Source organism: Sander vitreus, chromosome 1, assembly GCF_031162955.1.
Source record: "Sander vitreus isolate 19-12246 chromosome 1, sanVit1, whole genome shotgun sequence".
NCBI classification, from domain to species: Eukaryota; Metazoa; Chordata; class Actinopteri; order Perciformes; family Percidae; genus Sander; species Sander vitreus.
Window position 1 is genome coordinate 31,586,519 of NC_135855.1, and position 20,574 is coordinate 31,607,092.

The following is a 20,574-nucleotide window of genomic DNA, read 5'->3' on the forward strand; positions in this document are numbered from 1 at the left end:
AATATGTGAACAAAATATTCAGCCATACAGGTTTCAGCACTTTGCCAGTGCCTTCTGGTCTTCCTCGCCAAAAACTTTAATTCAATACAAAGGCCCCAGCGTTAAGTAAGCACATTTTCACCATAATAGAGATATGGATGGATTAATTCTCTCTAGCCTTAAAATATATATATATATATAAATAATAATTTTTTTATTTTTTAAATAATGTATTCCTACTCATGCTATCTAAAGTGATATTATTACATTTACGTCCCTTTTATCTCCAAGGAAAATTCAATTGGCCTGAAAATCTTTCTCAGTAAGTAGTTTTAGTAGTTTTAAACTAGTAGTTTTTTAATGAGTAAGGCAGAAAAAGACATGCAGTCACACAAGCATAAGCAGATGATCAGTAACTGAGACAGGACATTAGACAGATAGTCACCTATACTAGCATGAAGATAATTATAGCAGGGAAATGCATTATGTTTCCCTGCCAAGACATATAAGCCTCCAGCAAGATGACCAATAACAAAGGCTAATCAATGTTTCTTAGCATATTATAGTTTTATCTAACCTGAGGTTGCCTTGGAGCTATGGAGATTTCTCTAAATGTCATATGGTTGAGCCTACCTTGAAATGTAAAATGGACTGTATATAGGGTAAATGTGAATAGACCATTTGTCAGCAACATTATTAGGTTTTTAAAGCTGATGGCTCAAGCTAAATTACCAAAGTTGACTTTGGCAAGTTTTCAGAGGGCTACACATTTCTGGTTATGATTCTGACCCCTGGTACTTGCACCTGGCAGTGAAAATCATTTTTAAAAAAAACCATCGAAGGAGCAGGACTTCACCGCAGGCCTTCAAGCAGAAGTAACCTCTACCAAATGTCAGACTAGCCTAAACCAATCAGATTGGCTCGTTTGAACCCTGTGTTGGATGCGGCAGGGATCAGGGGGCACTGATGAAGGGCAACATTAACTGTGTTGTGGGCACATCAGCAAATAAAGGAGCCGACCTGTCAGAGGGCTTACAGGGGGGAGGTGGAGGACAAGGGGCGGGCAGGATGCAGGTGGGAGATAGAGGTAAAAGGTGAAAATTATTACCATATTGAAAAGGCCGAGTCAGCAGACTATTGGGGCACAGGTATACAAGGACCTTTGTAAGCAAGATGTTAGATTGGTCCACAATGTGTACTCCACCGGTAAGCATGTGTAGCTGCTACACTTCTGTGGCTCCACGAGTCTCTGGTGTGTGTTTTGACACAGACAGGCGGAATGTGTGTATCTGATAACACTGTTTGTGGCTTGTTATTTAGGAAAAGAAAGCATTGTCCTTACTTAAGGGAGAGGGAGTAGTCGTTCTTGCAGGTCTCGCTGTTTCTCACCAGGTAGCTGGCCTCCTTACACAGCCGGAGCAGAGACTCTGCATCTGTTCGGCTGATTGCTCCATGGTACCAGCTACAGTGAACAATAGGAAAATAGTAATGAGAGAGAAGAGGAACAAAGGAAGGGTTATAATGAGCAGAAAACTGAACAAAGGAAATTAAACAGCTAATGTCAAATCTGCTCATAAAGGGCCAAAGTGGTGTATTTGAAATAAATTGCAGTCATAACAAAGCAACACCGAGATCTGACTCACAACTGGCTTTCCAGGGGCATGGTGGGGTCAATTCGCTCCCCGAGAGAGGAGCTGCAGTGGTCTAGTGAAGTCATTTTGGTATTGACCAGACAGCCACTGGAGTGTCGCTGCAGCGGGCGGGTTTTCCCCTCCTTGGTAGGCGACATTCGAGACTTCTCCACGTTATCAAACTGGACTGTAATAAAGGAAAATGCAACAGCTGAAACATTTTATTCGGGAAGGGATATTTTTAAAACAGTGAGACCCTTAACAGCTATGATAATGATAGAACACAGTCCTGTCTGTATACTTCAGTTAGACTTCAGGTTAAGGTCACTTGGAAAAGCTAGTGTGCTTAACAGGAAGTAGACATTTTGAAATATATCTACTAAACTAGAACAGAGCAATGAGGTGTGTGTGTGTGGGAACAGAAATACACACACACACACACACACACACACACACACACACACACACACACACAGTGTCACGTTGTGTAACTAATCTAACTGAAGGACATGTACATACAGTGGAGGAGGCATAGATCAATCCTTCCACACCGTGCACACATCCCAGTAACACAAAGTACACACACATGCCTACATCCCCCAAACAACTCAAACAACCACAAATCTGTAAATACACCCACATATATTATGTATGTAATAGTATGTGTGAACATGTATATTCTTTAACTACACACAAACGTATGTGCAGAGTCATGCAAACAAGCCCACTTGGAAAAGGCATATGCAAAAATACGCACCCCCGCACACAAACCCACTCACAGGTACTGCAAGTTAAACATTAAACTGGCTTTTCAAAACTCTCACGGTCAACATGGACATGATAAGCGGTCTTGGCAACTTCACAGGGAAGTGTTTGATGGTATGTGGGGGCTGGAGGTGACCTGTGCTCATGACGTGACTGGTGGAGGTCACTGAGCAGCTTCACAGCCAATCAGCACACGGGAAAATATTTACCTTTATCCACAAAAGCTAACATGAGAACAGAAGAGAACTAATTTCCACAAGGCCGAATGAAAGTGAATTCTCACTTCTGTCAGAGAGTTATGGAGGCCAAAATAATGAAACATGGGACGGTGGAGGTTGGAGTCACACTGTGGTTATCTCTGTGTGTGCGTACATGTGTGTTTTAGCCATTTTCCTTCTATCATCCATCACTATAATTGATGTCATAGCACCCTTGGCTCTGGAGAGACCCATTTAGAGCCACTGATACGCCTCTCAAGCAATAACAGCAACAAGTATATGACAAGCTTTAGCTGGAGATGGCTTAGGATCAACACATCAAAGCTGAGACTTTCAAGGAAGGAGTTAATGTAGTATGAAGCTCACAGCCAGTGCCTCTGATCGTTGCGTCTGTCTTTGCAGCTCTCGGTAATGGCCATTCTCGCGTCTAGTGTTTAATTACCTGGGCTGAACATGGCAGGTACTTTACAGACAGACAGGCACTGTGATCTTGACAACATGTCGATGGAGATGGGTCTGTCTAGACTCTGTATTCCAGTCAGAGGATTCCATTACACTTACAGTTTGTGAGCTGGCCAAGTGTTCCTGTTCCAGACTGAGCGGGAGGGCTGACAGTATCAATCAATCAATTTAGGCGAAACGAGACAACATCATGTCAACAAATTTCATTAAGCTTGTGGTCACCTCAAAGTAGGGCTAAACAGGAAAATATAGGACCTTCTGTAGATACTGTAAATGTAACAATACATTTGTTGACACATCGTAAACCTAACCAAACCTTTTGACACATCGTTGACATGTTGTGTCTACTGTCAACACACTCTAAATGAAGGTAAACAACAAAGTAAATATCCGTAACTTTCTAGTGCTAACAGCCATCGAGAGAGATTCCTATAATTAAAAGTTGTTTAGAGGTATTTTGAATGGACCAAAAATATTTCTACTGAGACAGTAAACCTGTAATAGTGCTGCATCCTGAGATCTTGTGATGACACAATTTAAATTAAAAAAAGAAATACTTTACTGGAAATTCCATTACATTTCCAAGAGAAATGTACTTTTTACCCCACAAAATGTAACAGCTATGTTACCAGTTACTTTACTGATAAAGATTTCACGTAAAAACATGATCAGCTTACAAAATGCAATACATTGTTATAGATTAACCCAGTGGTTCTAAGTTTGTTTGGCTTGTGGCCGCTTACTAAAAAAAACAGTGTCTGGTTACAAATTTGTGTAGAAGAGCTTTCCTACCCCATTAATCATCTCACGGCCCCTCAGACTTATCTTTTGACCCTCTGGCAGGGGTGCCACCCCTAGGGTTGGGAACCGCAGGATTAAACAACCTAATTGTACATTAAGTAGTTAAAACTAGCTCCATGTCACATGCTACAACAGTAAAATGCTGCTTACACATTGATGGATCAGTATTAATAATGTCATATATGGCAATATATAAGCCAAATGGCCGTTGTTTTTTTTTTTTTTGCACCACTGACTGTGATGGAATATGATCCAACAGGTAAGGGTATTGAGACAGAGTGCTGCTGTTTCAGCTCTGACCACCAGGGGTTCCCCCTCATCTCCACTCAGCTGCAGGTTGAACTTGCTGGCCTTGAGCTCACTGATGCATTTCCCTAAACATAAACTCATGGAAATGATTATTCCAAATGACTCCGCCTACCGTTGTTATCTTGGCCTCTGCACTTTTGTTCGTTATAGGGCTATGGCCGAGTCTTAAAATGACAGCCAAATTGTAATGCTGCATGACGGCTGGGTAAACTGTGGCTCTAACCTCAGACCTGTGGAAGACTATGAGCTGTAGCTGAACTTCCACAGGCTATGATGCTTGGACCGTTGGCAGTCAAATGATGTTCCTGTGTTGCATGTAAGTCCACATGACAGACATCATTAGTTTTCTACTTTTTCAGTCCATTCGAACCACATGCTGACTGGAAATACAGTGTGTGTAGGATGAACATACAGTATATGTGTAAGGGTGAGAAATAGCGTTTCCATGGAAACTGACCAAGGGAATGAGGGAGATGCATGTTTGCCTGGGCTCATCCCTGTCAACGCTGACAGATGACAAGATGAATACGCGGCCAATTGCTCTCTCTCCCTCCTTCGCTTTCAATTTCTCTCTTCCTTTTTGCATATGTCCTCTTTTTCTCCCCCTCACCTTTTCTTTTGATCTTTCTATCTCAAACACTTCAGTCCTGTCTCTCTCTGTCTCTGGGTCTTTTCCTCATTTCTGCCTTAATGTCACTTCCTTCCTGTGTTTTTGTTTGTCAAGGACAGAAAAAGATAGTGGGAAATGGACTGTGGAGGAATGTCTTCTCGTCTAATAGGAAAAAAGGAGATAAAGAGCACAAGCAGCTTTGATCTGTTATCTCCACTGTTTCTGATGGTCCTAATGCAGGGCTATCAGTCACTGATTATGTCTGAGCCTTCATCAAAATTGTTTACCTTTATCTCTGTACAGTATATGTCCATATACAAGTTGGATGAAATATGCACTTTGAACATAACATGTTTTTTCCCAGTTCACCAGTGATCTACACATTGAGGCTGCAAAAGCTATCTGCTAGTGTTGCATAAGGATGAATGTTGCGGTCTTGGTTTTCCCACACAGTCCATCTCTCAGTCTATCTACAGCCCACTCAGCCATCCGCCTGACCTTAGCTTTTCACATTTTCTCCATTCTCCTAGCACACCCACTAATTCCTATACTTCCCAAGATTCAACACAATCAGAGCTTTATTTGACCTTGATTAAACTCTTTTTTCACTCCACCTCCTAGCAAGGGTTGAGTGGCTATTCTCAGAGGAGCTCACCCCATCAACCTTCCCTGTCAGAGCTGAGTCTTTTCTACGGGTAGAGTGCATCGTTCTACAAAAAGAGTATTACCCTAAAGGGAGAGCCTCCAAACTAAACAAAAGATATAATTTTATTTGCTCAAAAGTAAATGACCCCATGTCTGCTTTGATTGCGAGCCATCTCACTGACACTACAGCTTCAAATTGTTGTGGAATTATGTTTTAAGGCTGAATATCAATGGGAGAGAGCTAAACCCATTCCCCTTTCATTATCCAGTGCACACAGATGAGAGGGTGAACACAAACACACACACACGCACACTTTCCCATACACGCACAAAGACACATAAGTAAATGTGCAGGGGCATCTGTGTGTGTTATCAGTATTGTTGCTTGTAAAGCACAGCAAATGGAATCTGTGTATCAGATTGAACTGTCAGTCAGATGGTGACTGATGGCTGAATGGCCTGCTCCCCTCAAACACATAGCTTCCTTTAGAGAGCTCTATAAAACCCAGAGGAGGGAGAGTGTGTGAGAGAGGATACTGATTGGCACAGACACAAATAAACACAGAGGTCAAAATGACATTTCCATGATTACACTGCAATGTAATTCAGAACAGCACAGCACAATACACTAGACAAAATAATGCCATGAGATCATGGAGAGAGAGACTTAATAGTGGCCATCAAATGCCACAAAACTAAACTTGTCAATGACCACAATATTCAAAACAAATAAAGTAAGAGAAACACCAAAGATGTAGTTACAATAACGTCCGTGAGGCTTCTGAACAACCTGACTACACCCCCCCCCTCTCCTCTGCACACATTCCTGAGCAAATTTCTCTAATTAAGCTGGCTAATTAATTCTCATTTACTAATGGTACTCCTATCAAAAAGGATGACTAGTCTGAGGGGTGTGCCATCGACCGTCGTATTGTGAGGTGAAAATGAAGTCTTCTAGCCAGGACGTATGAAATGATTAACAGGTCTCATTAGAATGCACTGCACACTTAAAATAGTGTTAGCGTGGTATGACAGCCCAGTAACTGGCAGCTTTAAAAATCACTCACTTTTTTGTTGATATTAATTATGTGCATCATGAACTCAAATAATGATGTGTTGGACAGCTTTTAATAATGTATTTTTAGCACATTGCTGCTAAATCTAGAAGTTAATATCTGATGATTCCACCATCTAGAAATATGCTTTCTTCTTTTACATTTCAAGACAAAGGAGTGACCCTTCAAAGCTAGTTTAAATCTGGAAATCTTTAAATTACTTTTTAAGTCTTTTAAGATTAGAAGAAGGAGAAGGTAAGATAAATGCTTTAGTGTGTATAATTAATGCATGTCAAAAAACAAAAGTGAAAAGCTCTTCATTATACTCGTGAAAAGTGCCCTCAATTTATATGTAGATGTAATATCTGCCGTGTCAAGCCGCACCGAAATTTTGATAATGAGGGCTGGACGGTTAAGGCAGATATCCTTGAACTGTAATGTATATTGTTTATTCTTGATCTATATTAGAGCAAGCCACAATAACCTTTACATACATATACATACATAGACTCTTAGCTATTTACCCGGGGCGAGCATGTAAACACTCCTGTGTATAATGGATGACTAATGTCTATTGTGTTACTGTGGGTCTGCCTGTACGCCGAGGTCAAGAGAGTGTATTGTAACTGTATTCACAGGGGTCCCGGAGGCCACCCCCCCTGTCTGCCACAGTGGCCTTTGACCCCAACGATGTAGAGTGGGGCCATACTGGCTCAGACAGAGAGAGGATCACTTTACAGCTGGATGCCAATCTTAAACCCACTGACATCACAGAGGGAACCAGAACCTTTCCCATGGATTTATGGATATAAATCAACTCCTTGCCCTGTCCTCGCCTATAGCACACAGCGGTGTCCTCTTACATGGTCTCACTCTAAGTCTTCCCACTCTGCCAGGGGAAATCCCATTCCTGGCATTAGTTCTGCTACATGTCCTTCTTCCCCTCGGGCAATTACAGCAGTCAGGAGTTTGAGTATGTAGAAGGGCTTTAAAAATCACCTAATGGCTTGATTGGTTGAAAATATGCGATTACTTGTCCATTGTGTTTTGATAAAATGGTAAATATGGCTAAACCTGAGGTGAAGACACAAGTCAAGAAGTGAAACTGCCTCAAATTAGTTTGATTTCTCAATTCATGTAGGACTGTGGAGAACAGCGGGCCAGAAGGACATCTGGGACGGTTATGAGTATGTTGACAAGAGGAAATGGGGGTCACAGCAAATGGCAATTACGCATGCAGAAAACAGTTTAGCACAATTAAAACTAATGAGCCTTCAGCCCTAAAACCTGCACAAGAATTAGTTTTCCGCCACATGTAATCCAGATGGAAAAGTGCAGTACAGTCATTACTGAGCTACCACCTAAAGTCATATTACACAGTGCTTCTAAAAGATGTGAGCTCTCTCAGTAAGTCATCACTGACAGGTTAAGTAAAAGGGGACACTTTCACATAATCATAGATCGTGCCTCGGAACTGCTGCTGTTTTGTAAGGATGATCCAAAAAAACTGTTCCGTTTCCAGTTCATATAGGAAACCATATTAGTAAGTTGTTTTTTAAATTTCCCCTTAAAATGTCAGGGCACCCACAACAATGTGAATGTAAAGGTACAGATATGCAACACATCAATCTTGCATGCTACTGATTTAGGGAATGCATACATACTCAAACTGTTCCTTAATGAAATCATATATATATTAGGGCTGTCAATTGATTAAAAAATGTAATCTAATTAATTACATACTCTGTGATTAATTAATTGAAATTAATCGCATACATAATTAACGGTGCCTGAACCGATACGCCACGAAAAAAAAGGGTACTAAACAACAGTTGGTGACATTAAAGAACGGCTTGTTTATTGCTAAGGCCATATGGTCAAAATTAAATGATTTAATAATAATGTATAACAATAAAAATAACTTATTTCACTAGCAAATTGCTGACAAAAACAACCACCAGATAGGAAAAGGACATTTACAATAATTTCAAATGCACCACGAGGCTGTAGTTTACCAGTTTCATTGAACGCACCGTCTGTGTTGTTTCTCCAACGGCAGCTGCAGATTGTTACATCCCGGTGTTGAATCCTCTACAGTAAAACACAGTCAAACTTTACACCGTTTAGCGTTAGCTGTCAGCATTGTAACCGTGTTTAATCCAGCTACTAGCTAGCGGTAGGCTAACGTTAGCTGCTGTTGAGTATTGTGTTAACTAGCGTCACATGCAGCAGGGTTTGTGTTTCCTGTAACGTCTGTTTCAGAGCAGCAGAGAGAAGCGCAGACATATCAGTGGCACCAGATTTTCGTCTGTATGCAAACGTCAATATGGAATGGATTAATCTGCGTTAATTTTTTTAACGCGTTATTTTTTTCTCAGATTAATTAATCGAAATGAACGCATTATTTTGACAGCCCTAATATATATATAAAACCACATTATAGGGAGTGGATGGATGGAAGGATGATGGATTAATGGACTGACAGATGGAAAGGGAGGGTGGTGGGGGGAACTGATGGGAAAAACGCTGGACAATGTGAACACCAACACCCACCATGGTGGTGCTGGTCACAGCTTGTCTGTCCTGGCGAGGGCTGAGCTGTCTGCGAGGGAGACTCCAGCTCCTCCACCAGGGGAGGGCTGGTGTTGAGCTGCCCGACAGGAGGGGGCCAGGGTAGGTCCTTGATCACTTTAATCTCTACTGCAAGTGTCGCCCAAGTCACCAGAGAAGAGATGGAGGGAAGGAGAGGACAGCAACGAGAAGCATAAATGATAAATGGACAACGACAAAGGGAGTGAGGAAAGGGAAGTAATGACAGGAAACAGGAAGGAAAACAGAGAAAAGTTAGAAGGGGTAAGTGAAAAATAGATAAGAGAAAAAGCCAGCTTTGTGATCCAGGAATAAGCAGTAGCTACAGGACTGAAAAAGAAGCAAAGTTAGTTCACCAGTAAGTAGGGTTGGGTTCTGATAGCGCGTGCCATATTGGATTTGGTTCCAGGTTGGTTAAAATATCTGGATTTCTAACTATGGACTAATGGTCAAAGGTTACTTACACATTTTAAATCTCAACTTCAATTAGGGATTTGGGAGGACTCAATAACTAAATTGCATAGCAGATTTGAATTCTATAAAATGCTATTAAACCCCAACCCTACCTGAAAAGTTGGGCCCTCTGGCCTCTCTTCCCCTCTTCATTGGCTCTCACTCAACAATCCTCACACTCCAGACTGAAAAACAGAGTGACTAATTTAAGTCTCAGCAGATATAGTGTCAATGCAAAGTTCTCAATCCTTATTTTTACAAGAAGTATGACATGATGTATGACGGACGTTATTTAAGAGACAGGCCCAAATAATACAATGTTGTCCCTTTAAAGTGTAGACTATAAAATAGAAAGCTGCCTTGAGATCAGGTACAGATAGTCACTGATTCAGTACATCAGCATACACTCTGCTGTTACTCATAGTGCTGAGTTTGAAAAAAAGACTTCAGGCCTCTATATTAAGATAAACAACAAGGTAGACAATATCCTTCACTGGGATGTACAGTCAGAGCAATCCATCCTGGCAGTGGACACTCCCCAGGCTTTGCCCCTTAAATAATGTATGCCTTATGTCCAGCTGGGATATTACCAGGGTAAATTGAACGCCCTTGCAAAAGCACATATGTCACTGAGCAAGGGCCACTTCTTAAATTGCTGAGGATAATTAATAAATGGGAAGGAGAGAGGACTTTTTTCATAATCTTTGAAAAAGCTAGCATTAGAAACCAAGGCTATTAAAGAAACATATTCCAGCAATAGTCAAAAAGCTGGAAGTCAAAAGTGGTGTGTGTAATTCGATAACTCTTTTTTACATAAATCTTCAAACAGATCTTCCAGTGAGGAAACTGGCATTGATATTAAGAACATTTTAATGTCACTGTCCATGGTGCTGGAGATGTTACTGCTTTATATGAAAGTAAGTACAAGGAAATAAAATTAGTGACTGTGATTTCAATAATCCGGGTTGCTACTTATAGTAGACAATGCCCTTAAACATGAATTAAGAAGCTTCAACAACAGTGGAAGTTTTTATAAGCTTCTTAAAGGTGCAGACAGAACAAATAATTGCTAATTAGCCCAGGAATAAATGAAGCAAAAATCAACAGAAACAAAAGTACATACAAATACAAGAACAAAATAGAAAAAAGATATTAAAACTCACAATACAATTCCAATTAAAGTGTCGAGGTGGGCTTCAGCCCGATTTAACTTTAAAAGAAGTGAAGGCCAAAAACTCACATTCTTTATTAAATTACATTGCCTGCTAAAGATAAAGATTGAAATGAAAACATGGGATAACATTGGCAAACCTTCAGTGGTATAGCCTAAACTATTTATCACAGTGCTCTGATTTCATCAATGTGACAGCTATACTGCACATCAGTCACATCAGTCATGTAAGGGCGATGGCGGCCTTGTTTGACTTAGGAGTATGTGGGGTTAAATTGAGGAGAGAAGCAACAGATTGGCAGCAAAGTAAATCCGCCAGCAGATATTGAATACAAGATCACTTTGGGACATCAATAAGTTGTCTCCACAACCTGGGTCTTATTTCTGTAGTTTTGGACATCACTGCATTGGTTATAGTAACATTTGGTCTACAATAATTACCTACAGTAGAAAATGTTAATAACTTTTAATTAAAGGCTCAAGATTGCTAGTAAGTCAGTATTTACCGCTGAGTTTTACTTGAATGACAGCAATTATTTTTAAGTAACACCTCTTTAAAGAGAGTTGACTTAGTGTTATTTCAGCTAAGAGGAAAAGAATGCAGCTGTCTTCAAAATCATTAGTGTCACTGTGTTGTATTGGCCGGTATACAGCCTTGTTTTCAGTGGGAGGATGAGCATAATCTTATGGACTTGTTTGTCTTCCACCCTGCAAGGAATTGCAGCAGTGGTGGTAGAGGACATGCTAATGAGAAGCAATATCTGCAGGCTAGATGAAGGAGGAAACTGGAGAGTATTCAATCCAACAAGCAATTAAATAGCTGGGCCCGCAGTGTCAGGGGGCTAATCTAGAGAAAGGTGGCTGGAAGGAAGAGCTCCTTGCTGTCTACCCTGATGGGAGAGATGTGGGGTGGTGGACTGGTGGGGCTGGAGGGTGGGGAATGGAAACAGAGGGTCAGAAACTCTGGAAGATAATATAACTTCCACTACTTTGGGGTGAAGTAGGGGACTCTCTTCCTATGAGATTAAAAGCCTAATACTCATTTCACATTGCAGATTAGCGTGTAATTGTTTGGGGAGCAGAAGGCTGCCTCCACACTGCAGCCTCACTGTGAGACGATTTGGGTGAGTGTGGCTCAGATTTGCTTGGATGCACAGCTGAATAATAGCATTTAGCACTGTTAAAATTAAGGCAGGCCGATTCAAGAGCCAGGTGTTTTTTATACTCTGGGTGACTGGAATCTCCCTCACGTTGTAACACATTTACTGCTAGCCCCAAGGCCTTGAATAATCATTGACTCTATTTGCCATCACCACGCATGGATCTTTACACCTGAGGACTAACGCCAGGGACACAAAGTCCACAAAATGCTGCTTCGCTTTGCCGCATTTCACGACGCTTCCACGGCCAGTGTGTTGCTGGCGTAAGACAACAACAGCAGCCCACTAGAGCTGATTTACACATCATTCCTAAAGGCTCACCAAATAAACCCGTTTACAGCTATATTAGCTGATGTAGATTGATTGATTATCAACAATGTGGATGGTACATGTGTGAACAGGATAAGTGTTAGAGACTGGAGGTGAATATCAGGTAGAACATGTACAGTAAGTTACATTCAATATGATGTCTAAGTCATGTGGCTTTCCTTTGGTTATTATTTAAGTTGGTAAGTTTGTTTATTGTAAAGCACTTCCAAAGCCAAATGTATGAGGACTAATTCTGAGGGAATATGTAAATACATCCAAAGATTACTAAATCTTTGTCATCTCATCTGACTGCATTTGGATCAATATGTCATCTCTCATTTGCATAATCCTTAATCCATAGACATACACAACACCTACTGTTGACATAGGAATACAAGCTTTTGTCGATTCAAAATCCACAAAGGACACGCCATTCAAGTTAACTGCACATTGTGGTCATGTTGGGACTTTGAATTGGGACATTTCAAAACAGTGGGTGTCGTCCATCGCATGTCCTGCTTGCTTTGGAAATGTGTGATGTTGGCAGGATGTCACATGGACTGAACACCGCCAGGTTGAGCACCAGTCTGTAAGCTTGTGCTGTAAACGCTGCAGCTGATTAATTATTTGTTTCACAACCTGTATGTTGACTACAGTTCATCAAAAATAACCAGAGCATACTTGAACAATGGACAAGGGTTCCTATTTATCTGTGTTTACCTTCCCTTTGTTCTTCCAGGAGCAGACCGTATTTTTAAGGCCAGGTATTTGTTTACCCAGGCTTTTCATTAGCCCATGGCACTTCATCACTGTAAACAGTGCAGCACTAAAAATCACCAGCTATGCTTGTTTCCACCAACGCCATTTAATTTAGTTCTGCTTAATTTGGTTGGCTAATTGCATGCATATTCAAAACAAGCTGGAAGATTGCAATGTTTATGCTTCACATTATGAGCACAAGAGCTTGGAAAACAAAACCAGCCTCTTCTGAAGACGTGTTTGTTCCATCGGCACCCAAATCATTACAGATAACAACTGTGTAATGCTCCGGGGGAACTAAAATGCCACCTCGTAATTCTCTGCATACTGTATCAGTCACATTATACGGTCCAGCTCTCTTTCAAAGCACAGATCTGTTTTCAAAGACTGCGTGTTTGCATTAAAAAATGAAAGTGGCGGGGCCTTTTGCCTGCTCTTCTATCAGGAGAGAGAAGGAAGAGATGCGTTAGTGACGGCCGGCCAGCAGGAGCTTCCAGGGAGGCTTGCTGGAGGAGCGCTGGGTTTACAGTGCTGTTGTGTGTGGCCAATGTGTGTGAGTGAAGATAAGACCTGTGGCAGCGCTCAGTGAAAAGGGGGAAGGACACATTTGAGGCTCATGGAAGAGGGCTGTCAGTAAGGTTATCAGCAGGGTGTTGCTGCGGAGGCCAGGGGGACGAGACAGCTGAGGAGTGACGGACAGCGTGGGGGAAACCGGATCAGCCAAGCAGAGAGAAACAGAGCCATGGCACCCACAAAACAGCTGGCTTGAACCCAGGTGCAAATAACCAGCGCAGGACTGTAACTGAATCAATTATTTATTTTAGGACATTAGACTTAAGCCTCAGGTTTCTGGGTCGTTAAGCCCATGAAGATTCATTAAAAAACCATAAAGCTCCCCAAGACCTGAGGGAGCAAGAGACAGCGCTTTCTCTTATCTCCCGTGTTAAATGCATGGTACCCCGCTGGCTGGGAGTGCAAGTGAAAGGAGTTAGTAGCAGGTAACAGAGGGCAAGGAGATTAAGTGACAATGGCTCTTGATCCCACTCCTGCTGTGACGTGGCTCAGATTTCCAATGACGGCGTGTCCATGTCTGGGTGTGTGAGTGAGCGCGCCATATGACGGACATGCGAGCACACTTTCTCTTGCACTCACATGCATGCTTCTTCATGTGGTCAAATTCTAATGTGTCTTTCTCACTCTTCACCTCAAGGCTCATCCATCACCTACTCAGCAGCCAGGAGGGAGGTAGGAAAGAGGCTCTGGCGAGTGTGGGTTCAGTATAGAGCTGTGGGTGAGGGGGGGGAGGTGGACAGCGAGGATGAGTGATTAACCAAACCGCAAGTACACAGCCCCCCAACACTCTAACAAGGCAGGGAATTTACATCCCATTGCATATCTGTCAGGAGATAGCCCAACAGTGAATAATAACACCAGACCAAGTGTTGTGAAGAGGCGAGCGAACGAGCACGCAGGCAGCGATAGGGACAGCCGAGGAAAAAGGGCTGTAGCAGGGAGCATTAACTCTCCCTGCCCTATCATTAATGAAGACAAATAGTCTTTTATGCAGATAGCATTACCATGTTATACCATGGTAGAGGGCATAGGCAGCACTTATTATTTAATCCCTTCCCACCCTCTTTTTTGTATGCAAACACTCCACGGCTTAGTATGGCTATGCATCTTTTTTCATTATCCGTTAATACTTTGTTTGCAGACACTTTCATTTCCCACATAATTGTTGGAATATAAACTGTGAAGGTTTTGATTAGCGCAGAAAAGTGCCCCCGAAATCCAAACGGTGAACAGTATCATTAGTCATTGATATTGCACTGCCATAAAGTGCTTTAGCAACTATAGAAACCAAACTGAGGAAAATTGCTCTCTAGAAACCAAACAGCACATGGAGCTATAGTTAGGCTGACGTTAAAACAGGCTCTCTGCCCACATAAGTGCTTGAATCAGGCCTGAAATAGTGACCTGAAAACATTGTTTATAAACGTAATTGCTGACATCTGGGGACATGCCAGCATCACCACAATGTAGCTCAAAAGGGCGGTCAGACAATTATGTGTTAATACCCTTCATAAATAATTGGTTTATGTCATATCGCTACGTATTTTTTGATCATCTGAGTATGAAAATTAAACCCAGGTTGAAATAATACAAAATGTTTTTTTTTAATTCAATTTGTTGTTACATATTTGTACATTGTGTTGATTTGTTTTCAATTTGCACCCTTGGTGTGTAGCTTAAAAATGACCCTCACATCAAGCTTATTTCCAAATACTGTATACTCTATTATATACTCTATAATGACCTTTCCTAAAGAAGACTCCAACAACAAAAAAGTTCAGGAAATGCACCTCTGATAATGCTGTTACCACCAAACCCACATGGCCCTGGTTTGAGAGCAAAACTATCTAGTTACAGGTTCGACTAAAGAAAGTAAAGTATAAAACTCTTAATCAACCATGAAATCTAATCCAACCTGAATTACACAACTACTTAAGCAACCAGACCAGACCAGATGTCTCAAGCTCTAATTTACAGTAAAGCCCATGACCTCATGACTCCAGTCTAAAGTTTCATAAACCCCAAGTAACCCTGCCTTGAGTATGGATAAGACAATTCAGTACTACCACTGTGAGAAATGTGATACCAAAGATTTAAAGTTTTTATGGCATTCAATCAAAATTCATCAACATGAGTTTTGTGAAACAGCTGTTCTGCTTGCCAGATTTTACCCAATGGTCCATATAGATGTTTGTTATGGGGAACTCCAGGATAAGAAAATCTGACAGTAGTGCCAGGAGGGATGAGACAGAGATGACTGGTAAAGTGGGATTGTCACAGTCCTAAAGCACTGGCTCACAAGTTGACTTAAATACTGAAGCAGAGTATAATTTGACATTGGGGGTAAGCTGGTTGCAAAGATCAGAGCCTTGTGTGCAGGCACAAACGCTCAAGCCTTGAAAGGTGGGAAACTTTCTCTAAGCCCCTTGATGTCTACACTGACACCTGCAACAGAAACACGCCTGTGTTGACAAGGCTTGTCCCAAAGCCGTCTTTCTCATCATTCTTCCCTTTTCTGTCTTCCAAATAGTGGGGAATTACTTCTGCCTGAACAAAACACAACACAGAATGAAGACATGCAATAAATCAAAGGACTTTTTAGACTGCAGCTTTCATCTTTGAAAGACACCTTAAAGACTTGTCTCTCCAATTCCAAGCTAAGACTTTGACATCCAATGGAAATTAAATTAATCATCTTCAAAAGAGGGACGCTGTCTGTAAAAGGGGGAGTTGAAAGAAGAATGTGTTAGTAAATAGCACCCTACACAAACTCTTCTGAGTGCTGCTTGACAGAAAAATAATGAGGGGGAGGAGGAAAGTCATTAAGAATGCAGCATCCCTTATTTAACTAATCACAGGCAGAGGCAGAACGGTGTGACTCTTATGAAGACCTCAGTGTCTAGAAAACACAGAAGTAGACAGGAAACAGAAATTAAGCGAAACAGACAGATGATAAAGGAATAGACAGACCTATGTTATGCATTTACATACAGAGAGTTTGAGCCTGCTCTGCCAAAACTGAGTCCATCTGAACATGTGATTGATTATATTACTGAGTTTTAAAGGCTTCAAAACAAGGCAAAGATGAGTAGTGATACTATCTTTAAGTACGGAGCTACAGTAGAATAGTACAGACTGCACACTCATCACCTGCAGGCATGCACTAAATACTCTCTCAAGCCTCTTTTTCTTCTTCCTAAAATGAGATTAATGAGCTTCCTACCATGTAATACCACATAAGAGACTTTGCGCACACTTAAACATATTACATACTACACTGAAATCCAGTTCAGCACCATATCTGTATCTCTCTCCACCCTACTACTCCTGCTGTCACTATGGCTCACCTGACCTGTAAGCTGTCTTTTATTATTTTAGGCTTTAGGCGTTTTCTTCTAACTTTGTGAATGTCATTTCATTGTCAATCATTCTGTCACAGAAAAAGAAGAGTTGTAGAAATCATTAAAATCCTCAAACCGCCTCGAAATAAATGTCCCAAATCATCTCTCACCGAGTCCAGAGTGAGTCCATCTTTAACTACCCATCAACAGCAAAACACCATTGGGGATTAAGCTCTCTCGCATCCTCTACTTCTAATCAATTTTGCTTTATTGAAATGCCATGAATGCAATTCACTGTTCCCAAAGCTAACAGAAGGGAAATTAAAAAAAGAAATACAATAGAGGAATACATGGAAATAAAAAGAAAAGAAAAAAAAGAGTAAAATATGATTAAATTATAATGAAGAAAATATCCATTATGTTTATATTGCGTGTTGCTCTGTGAGATTGCATTTACACTTCTATAAAGCTCAATCATTCTTCCAAGTGTAAAAAACTAACCACAAACTTGGCAAATTATTTTCCCAATTGTATTCCACAATGAGCCTGCATATTATTAATGGCGTCTTTCATTCAGCTAAAGAAGAAAAGGTTAATTTACCTTATCATGTGGAATACCTAGCGCTGACTTAGGCATGAGTCAGGTTTGTGTGCAGAACATCTCCATAGAAGTAAATACAGTATTTTAGTGTTTTTTAAACTGCAGTGTTACTTATCACAGCACCCTTAGAGGCGGATGACTCAAAATATATGTACTCACCTCAGCCCCATGCCCCCATCACCCCATCCCTCCTACCTCTGAAAGGCTGATTTTCTTTAGTCCACTTCAAGCACTAGGCAATCACACTAGTAGAATCCTGATGATGTCATTCTAATCAAGATGATTTGCATTTAAAGTGGGTGACCTTTTCTCAACATACTGCTAGATTTGATTTTTATGGCTCACATGACCATTTTGGCAGTGTAACCCAAACTTGCGCTTGCTAATAGCCCGCAAAACATGCTTATGACACCAATTCTTAAGGACAATTTTAACCTGCGTGCTGAGGATTAATTAAGAAATTAATCTCAAACAGCAATATTCAGTGCAACTTAAAAAGGTTCAGGCATCAAAGTCTAAGATGAATATACAGACAGAAAAGAGACACTCCCCAGCCCCGTCTCCAATGGTACCTGTGAGGGATTTAGAGGTGCAGTCCTTTCCTCCGTGGGGACCTGATCCAGTGCCACTTACAGAACCCTCGTAGCTAATGCAGTCATAACAAAGCAGAGCTGTTCAAGGATAAAAAAAAGAAAAATATAAAGAGAAAAGGGGCGATGAAAAATAGAGTCATGGGTTGCTGATTTCCTTAATTATATCAGTTAAAAGGCTTGGCATAAATTTGGGGTGCACTTTTTATATTCCAAAGCCGTATTCTTTCCAGGAACAGCCCTGTTTGATGTTATGGCTGTGTTAGCCATGCTGAAGCTCTCAATCCACAGCGACTACCTGCACCTACATGCACCTGCACAACCAATCATGCCCCCCTGAGCAGCATAGGTATCATCTTAGCTTAAACAGGCAGCAGTGGGATCAAAACAGCAAACAGTAGACTGGACACCTGCAAGTCAACTTAGCGGTGCTTTAACAGAGGAGGAAAGAAAGAAGCGTTAGCAGAGAGTTTAAAGCAGCAGAAGCAAAACCCTCACAACCTGACAGAAGCCAAAATCAGATTTGTTAGAGCTTGAAAAGCAGACACCTAGGTTAGTAAAGCAGAAGAGAAACAGTTTTAGAGTTTATTGTGTTAAAAGCTTGAAATGTACATAAATAAGACAACCCTTACAGAAATGCAGTCATCTCTAAATTGGATAAGTTTACATAATGAGATTCACTGTCTGAGCTTTTGACATCAGAACTTATGGTATGTAACAGAAAGAGCTGAAGGACTTTGCAAGCAATTTGCTTTAAGTTCAAATGTTGTTGGATTAGGATGAACAGACCTTGTTTTTCTGCCTATTTCAAGAACAAATGTACTCCTAAAATGATTCTGCAAGAAACAGCAAAGAGGTTGTGTATTTTTTCCCACAAAAATCTGTTTATTCTATGCAGTAGAATGATACTGATTTGTTGTTTTTTTTGTAGCTACTTCTCCTTGTGTCATATATAATGTTGATGGTTATTTGTGTATCGTACCTGCAAAGGCTTTGGAAATCCTCTCTTTCTTCCACTCCCAGGGCTGGTCATACTCCTCAGGGGGTCGCTCGTCATCCTGGGGCAGCCGGCTCTCTCTGGGGCAGCGCGAGCGCTCAGGGTCAGAGTCTCCGCCGTTCTCGGCTGGCTCATACGGCGTGTCGTACAGGGGCAGCTGCCTCCCGGTCCTTCCTTAGGTCCTCGCCCACCAGATCGTATTTCTACAAACAAGGAGAAAGACTGGTCGTTAATGCTGGGTTTCTGTAATAAAACTTTATAGTGGAAAACGCCTCTGCGGGGCAAAACGCCGTCAGCATATGAGAAATGAGGATTTATGACAGTAGATGCACTTACTAAACACTAAAGCAACACATTTTTGTAAAGCCTGACTTGCACATTTCTTGTATAACATATGATGAATGTGTGGTGATATTTCAACTGATTTGACTGAGAAACAAAATAGCATGCTTGTTGTTATATGGCTGAATTCACAGCCAATGACAGTTTAAAGGCTAAAGTGCACTAATAGCATTGCCTATCAGGTTAAAGAGTTTATTTACTTTGCTCTATCTTAAAATGAGGAAGCAGCTGAAAGCCCAGCAACCCTGTCAGTTGTTATGGCTGGTAATGAACAATTCCTGGGCATGGTGGAGTAATCTGACAATGGGCAAAAAGGGAGACACAAGGTTAAAAAACTTAAATTGCTAAATTACAGTATGTTGGTAAGTTCTTGTGCTGAGGAAACCAACTGTCCACTGATGGCCAAAAGTTGCCTCAACGAAAAAGTGAACGTGACTTGGGACCTCACGTTTGCTTCTTATAAGGAAGCTGGATGTATCACAGTCAAACTGTAGTCTAAACGCATACTAACAAAAGTTAGCAAGGCATTGCAAGGCTTACGATATCAAAAGATGGCTACAGATGCTACAGGTACTGAGTGCACAGGTTCACAGGCCTCTCAGTAACATGCATGGGTGCTGGTCATCTCTCATCCTCATTTTATATCTCAAGTGTAAATCCCTTACTGGCGATGGTCAGGACAAAAAGAAATCTGCATGTTGATAGGATGTGCGAGTGGTATATAAGGTGCTTCCTAGATGTAGTGAATGATGGTGACAGTTTGCTGTTGCTGAACTGATGACAGAATGGGGAAGCAGAAGAGAGTGTTGAAATGAGGGGAGAAGAAGGGGGCCTGGGGGGCTGAGCACCTGCAAAAGTACACAGTGTAACCTCCCTGAGTACAGCAAAATCACACAATAGTTATGAACAGCCTTGCCCCGGGTTACACATGCCTGCTCTGTCAGAACAGAGGTGAAGAGAAAGCATCAATTTCCTTTCTCACCTCGTTCCCTCTATGCCCCCCCCCAAAAAAAGAACTCAACATTTATTGTCTCTTCAACCAATAGCTGTCACGTTAGTAATATCATTATTTTCTTAAAATCAAGATATACTCCCTTGTTTTGTTATAGCACTAAATCCCCAGATTTCCTCTTAACTCAGTGTTAATATTCTGGCTAGTGAACTATGATACATTGCAAAAACATTAAAAGTGAACACTGAGTATCATTAGGCTT

At 41.2% G+C, this 20,574-nt stretch overlaps 1 protein-coding gene across 1 annotated transcript in view; it reads right to left on the bottom strand.

Annotated features, from left to right (window-relative positions):
* The window catches only part of shf (Src homology 2 domain containing F), a 103,271-nt gene that overhangs the window by 9,471 nt on the left and 73,226 nt on the right, over positions 1-20,574 (bottom strand). Inside the window, 6 exon segments of the mRNA XM_078252476.1 lie at positions 1,322-1,441; positions 1,623-1,797; positions 9,029-9,175; positions 18,004-18,102; positions 19,004-19,183; positions 19,186-19,221. Of these exon segments, the coding sequence (XP_078108602.1) occupies positions 1,322-1,441; positions 1,623-1,797; positions 9,029-9,175; positions 18,004-18,102; positions 19,004-19,183; positions 19,186-19,221 (757 nt within the window).